Source organism: Ovis canadensis, chromosome 5 (genome assembly GCF_042477335.2).
Source record: "Ovis canadensis isolate MfBH-ARS-UI-01 breed Bighorn chromosome 5, ARS-UI_OviCan_v2, whole genome shotgun sequence".
NCBI lineage: Eukaryota > Metazoa > Chordata > Mammalia > Artiodactyla > Bovidae > Ovis > Ovis canadensis.
The window spans coordinates 20,725,305-20,731,304 of record NC_091249.1 but is presented as its reverse complement, the minus strand read 5'-3'; the positions used below and the strand labels follow the sequence as shown (position 1 = coordinate 20,731,304).

Below are 6,000 nucleotides of genomic sequence, written 5' to 3'. Positions count from 1 at the left end.
ATGTCCTTCTCCAGGGGACCTTCCTGACCCACGGATAGAACCCACATCTCCTGTATTGACAGGCGGGTTCTAAGCCCCCATATTGGAATGATTCTTTACAAATGCACGGAATTTATGATTATCTTGGGGTTTAGGTATTCCAATGCCTCCTCCCCATCCTCCTCGGAAAGGCTGGGCTGTGGATGAAGGGATGGAAGCAAAGGCCCAGATGAGAGCCAGCTTCAGCCGTTGGAGCTGCCCCTCAGCCTCCCCAGCCCACAGGAAGTTCAAGCCTGCCAGGGACTTGAAGCAAATGAGCTTTTATTACACCAGCGGCCTCCATGGCAAGTGGGCAACAGGGCCTTGGCCAGGGGAACTGTAACCTTGTAGGCTGGTGGGGGTCGGGGATCAGCACTGCATGTCGGGGACCCCCAGGCTGGGCCGCCCACTCAGGGTCTCTGTGCTGTCCCGAGATGAGCTGTGTGGGCTGAAATAAATACCACCGTGGAGGGAGAAGGCAGGCCAGCACGGGAGGAGCAGCTCGGAGGCAGGTCTGCGCGCATGGCTTTGGTTGGTCCGGAGCTGGGACACCCTCCCAGGTTGCTAGTGGGGGTGACAATCCTCCAGGTGGGGCCCCGGGAGAGCAGGGGTTCAAGGGGCGGTGAGGTCCAGAAGCAAGAAGATGAAAGTGCATCTTCTTAGAGCCCAGAACTTCCCCACAGACCCTGGTGCCATCCAGAGCTAACATTCAGGGGGCCCCTGAGGCTAGATGGGGCTGCAGGGACTGTGACAGATCTGGGGCAACTTGGGCTTCGGGTCCTGGGACTCAGCAGCTTGAGTGGCCCAAAGGGAGGCTCGGACTTCTGCATTTCGGAGAAGAGGGGCCTGTTTTGTTTCCAAGTTGCTGACGCTGTGTCCGAGACTTGGCCAGAGTCATGTCCCCTCAGAAACAGGCCTTTGGCCACGAGTCCTTCCCAGAGATGTGTCTTCTCTGGGGAGCAGCACGTCAGGCTGTGGGAGCTCCTCCAGCTACCCAGCCTGTGGGCTATAGGGTGGGGTGCCTGGAGCTCCAGCTGCAGCTGAGGAGGAGGGGAAAGGGGCCTCCAGCCACCCCACTGACCGTGCTCCCTGCTGAGGTGGGGGCTGGGCCCCCGGGAGGCCCCATCCATCAGGGCAGGTCTCTGCCAGTCCACTTATCGGGTTCAGTTGGCAGCAGGGGTCACCTGGGGTGGGGTCTCCCAGCCCCAAGACGGTCAAGTCTCCTGTCGCTGGCCCTCTTCCAGCAGGCAGAGACCACAGCCTGATCACATCTTCCAGCTTGGAGTTTTAGGAGGAGAAGCCACTCTGACTGATAGGAGAGAAGGGAAGATGCCTGTGGGCTGCAGGCCTTGGGGGAGGGGCTGTGGACCCCTCCCACGCACTGGCCGCCAAGGGGCACTCAGGACGGCTGCTTCCACCCACTGAGACAGGAGCACCCCCCTGGAATAGAGGTGGGGGTAGGTGGTGCAGCCAGGCCCCTCACAGTGGCGGGATGGGGTGCTCACTTTGGGTAAGAATGAGCGTAGCTTGCATGGAACCACCATTCAAATCGAGAACGTATCCGTGGAACTCGATCAGCTATGAAAAGCGAGGAACTGCTGATCCGGCACCAGCCACGGATGGTGGTGTCCGTATTTCACTTTTCTCACTCTATTGAGCGAGAAAAAGCCAATCTCGAAAGGTTACGTACCCCATGATTCTGTTTACAAAGCAGCCCTGAAGTGACAAAATTATAAGGTGGGAGGACAGATGAATGGCTTGGGGGAAAGCAAGGTGGGTGTGGCTATAAAACAGCAGCTAGAGGGATCCTTGAGGTGATGGGCTGTCCAGTAGCTTGATTGCAGTCATGATTCCAAGAAACTACAAGTGCTGAAAGGGGCTTCCCTCATAGCCCAGCTGGTCAAGAATCTGCCTGCAACGCAGGAGACCCTGGTTTGATTCCTGGGTCGGGAAAATCCCCTGGAGAAGGGATAGGCTACCCACTCCACTGTTCTTGGGCTTCCCTTGTCTCAGCTGGTAAAGAATCAGCCTGCAATGCAGGAGACTTGGGTTCGATCCCTGGGTTGGGGAGATCCCCTGGAGAAGGGAAAAGCTACCCACTCCAGTATTCTGGCCTGGAGAATTCCATGGACTGTATAGTCCATGGGGTGGCAAAGAGTCGGACATGACTGAGCGGCTTTCGCTTTCACATGTGTGGGAACTGCAGACTCAACGGCCACTAAACACACGTAAATGTGGTGAAATATGAGTGAGAAGGGCAGGCTGTACTGGTGTCAGTTTCCTGGTATAACACTGTATCTCGAATTCTTGGCCCTGTTACCAGTGAGGGGAACTGGATGAAGGGCGCCTAAAGCTCTCTCTGTTATTTCTTACAACTGCCTGTAAGCCTATGGTCGCTTCAGATTTTCAAGTTTAATAAAAATCTCCCCTTCCATAATGAAAATAAAAGCAGATGTGTCTCAGAAGACACTGGAAAGAATGGGCAACACCCGGGAGACTTTAAAGGTGTTGTCATTTAGTCGCTAAGTCGTGTCCGAATCTTTTGTGACCCCATGGACTGCAGCCCTCCAGGCTTCTCTGTCCATGGAATTCTCCAGGCAAGAACAGTGGAGTGGGTTGCCGTTTCCTTCTCCCGAGGATTTTCCCCACCCAGGGATTGAACCGCGTTTCCTGCATTGATAGGTGGATTCTTTACCACTGAGTCACCACTGAACATATGACAATTATAGCACGAGGGACGGGAGGGGACAACACATGGACATAACCAGCTTCAAAGTGGCTACGTTTTGGCGAAATGGTTACCATACTCTCACCAAGTAGGCTGTGAAAAGTTTAAAGATATACATAGTGTGGTTCCTCAGAGCTACCACGATAACCGAATCAAAGTGGAATTCTAAAAAATGGTCAATTAATCCAAAAGAGGGCATGGAGCAGACATCCCTGGTGCTCCAGTGGTTAAGAATCTGCCTGGCAGGGGACATGGCTTCAATCCCTGTTCAGGGAACTAAGATTCCACAGGCTGCGGAGCAACTAGGCCCACACACCACCCACCACTGCTGCTGCTGCTGCTGCTGCTGCGTAGCTTCAATCGTGTCCGACTCTGCATGACCCCATAGACGGCAGCCTACCAGGCTCCTGCGTCCCTGGGATTCTCCAGGCAAGAACACTGGAGTGGGGTGCCATTGCCTTCTCCCCACCCACCACTAGAGAGTCCACATGCCATAACTACTGAAGCCCAAGGGCCACAACTACTGAGCCTTCAAGCCGCAGCTGGAGCCTGAAGAGCTTCCGCGCTCTGCAATGAAAGGGCCCCCACGCTGGAACTAAAACCCAATGGAGCCAAATAAATGAATAAAAAATTTTGTTTAAATAAATTTGATTAGGAAGGAGAAAAGAAAGGTAGGGTGTGAACTGCAGCAGTAACCCTAAAGCCAGCTCTACCAGTAATTACATGCGTGTGAACTAAACCCGGTGCCTAGTGCAAGATGGTACACCCTCAAGTCTCCAGGACTTTGGTAAGTCCTGGTAGAAAAGTTTTCCTACTGGTTTGCTGAGTGGGGATATATAAACCAGCATGGGGTGGACAGACCCTTCCCACCCAGGAAGGCAGGGTTCTGAGGCTTGCCAGTGCAGGCAGCCTACAGGACCTGGCACTTACCTAAGCTGATAGATCATTCTGTTGTTTAAACCACTTGAGTTGAGTTGGCTCAAACCAAACGATTTGCCTCCTCCAGGAAGCCCCTTCCCAGCCTCCCCACACAGAGCTCTCTGGTGACATTTCCTCCATTCTTTCCCCAGGGGAACAGAGATTCTCTCCCTTACCAAACTCCACTTGGGTTCCTCTGAGCTCTTCTTCACCTCAGTCTCAAATTCTAGGCTTTCGTGTTCATCTTGACACTGTCCAGCTGGAGCAAGAATCTGGCTAATATATCAATTTAGCCAGAACCCCATATCCTCCATATCGATCCCTCTTGATATCTGATTGGGTTCTTCATCCTGCCCTGCTCCGCCCCATCTCTCATGATCTCTCAATCAACCTGGCCTGCCATCAGCAAGAATAAGGTTCAGTTTCTTTAGCTAGAATATACCCCCTCCACCCTCTATGGTTTCCTCTTAGTAATTTTCCATCCACTGACTCCCCTTCCCCACTCCTTGGCTATGCTTACTATGCTTAGTTGCTCAGTAGTGTCGGACTCTTTGCAGCCCCACGGACTGTAGCCTACCAGACTGCTCTGTCCATGGGGATTCTCCAGGCAAGAATACTAGAGTGGGTTGCCATGCCCTCCTCCAGGGGATCTTCCCAACCCAGGGATCAAACCCAGGTCTCCCATGTTGCAGGCAGATTCTTCATCAGCTGAGCCACCAGGGAAGCCCAAGAATACTGGAATGGGTAGCCTATCCCTTCTCCAGGGGATCTTCTCGACCCAGGAATTAAACCAGGGTCTCCTGCATTGCAGGCAGATTCTTTACCAGCTGGCCTACCAGGGAAGTGCCCCTTGGCTATAAATTTCGCCCCCCACCTTTTTTTTTTTTTTTGTATTAGGTGTGTGTGCTTAGTTGCTTGGCTTAGTCGAGTCCAATTCTTCTTGGCCCCATGGACTGTAGACTGCCAGGCTCCTCTGTCCATGGGATTCTCCAGGCAAGAATACTGGAGTGGGTTGCCATTCCCTTCTCCAGGGGATCTTCCTGACCCAGGGATGGAACCCAGGTCTCCTGCATCTCAGGCAGATTCTTTACCATCTGAGCCAGATGGGTACAATTTTAACCCCACTGCAAGACTCCATAGCACCCCCTCTTGAAAAAAACATTCCTTGCGTCATGAATAACTTATTTAAAAGGGTGAGTGGGTCTCAGGGACAGGTCTGTCCTGAGGTTCAGTCCTTGGGAGGGCTTCTTAAGCTCACCCTATACATATAGGCTGCTCTCTGATACGCATCGAGTGGATGCAGGTCAAGGGAGAACAGGTTATCCACCTCATCTCCCAAAATCTTGCAGGTCGACCCTCCATCAGCAGCTCCCACTTCCTGCCGGGTTCCACAGTGGAGGGAGACTGGGGGCAGATCCAGCTCTCACCTGTCCTCTGCTTCCTTCTCCAAGTCCACCAACTCATGGCCAGCTGCCAGGCGCCCGGTGTCCAAGGGACCCAAGTCATCCTCGTAGCTGTACAAGGCCAAGGCTGGTGTCGGCTGCTCTAGAAGGAAGGACTGAGTCAGTAGGGAAGGCACTGGAGGGGAGAGGATCTGAATGACCAACAGCCCAGGGGGCTTGGGAAAGATGTGTGGCCTAGAGCAACAGATAGGAGGTGAGGTCACAAGATGGGGAAGGGGACACAGAAATCAGAGATGAGGAGACTCAGAAAAGCACCAAGTTGGGATGGGGCTGGAGAAAGACTGATCAAGACGGAGGAGATGCAAAGGGTTCTTGTTGCTAAGACTCTTTAGCAACCCCATGGACTATAGCCCAACATGAGATTTTCCAGGCAAGAATACTGGAGTGGGTTACCAATTCCTCCTCCAGGGGATCTTCCTCACCCAGGGATCAAAAACGTGTCTCCTGCATTGCAGGCAAACTCTATCGCTGAGTCACTAAGGAAGCCCAGTGCAAACGGACCCAGGAGATGGCATGATGGAGAAGATGGAGTGATACATTCCGGGACGAGGTGGAGCCCCCGAGGCCGGCCGTGGGGTGGGTCCTCACCAAGCGCGCAGCGGCCAGGGGGCGCGGGCTCCAATCTCACGCGGCGGCGGCAGGCGGCCTCCTGCAGGTGGCAGGCGCTGGCGTAGACAACGCCGTCGGAGCCGCACACCGGGTCCCCGCTGATGCTGCAGGCGCGGGCGCAGCCACAGCGCGTGACTGTCACCCCCTCCTCCGGAACGGCCACGGGACCTCGCTCTTCCGGGGACCAGCCTGGCGGGCGAGGCGAAGTTGTCAGGGCCCTGGGAACTCCAAGCTCCCCACTTGGCCCTCGCCTCTGCCTGGGCC

General features: G+C 54.4%; 1 protein-coding gene across 2 annotated transcripts in view; it reads right to left on the bottom strand.

Moving 5' to 3' along the window:
• Positions 1 to 283: 283 nt before the first annotated feature.
• Positions 284 to 6,000, bottom strand: part of CPAMD8 (C3 and PZP like alpha-2-macroglobulin domain containing 8) — a 99,952-nt gene continuing 94,235 nt past the window's right edge. Inside the window, exons 40-42 of one of the 2 annotated variants that reach the window (XR_011256928.1) lie at positions 5,716 to 5,925; positions 5,092 to 5,204; positions 284 to 1,327 (exon numbers count right to left, since the gene is read on the bottom strand). Coding sequence is in view for 1 of the 2 variants with exons in the window: in XM_069589146.1 (XP_069445247.1) it covers positions 1,306 to 1,327; positions 5,092 to 5,209; positions 5,716 to 5,925 (350 nt within the window). In the remaining variant the exon portion in view is untranslated. Of the gene's footprint in view, positions 1,328 to 5,091; positions 5,210 to 5,715; positions 5,926 to 6,000 lie in introns of both variants that reach the window. The other variant, XM_069589146.1, reaches the window with a different exon arrangement.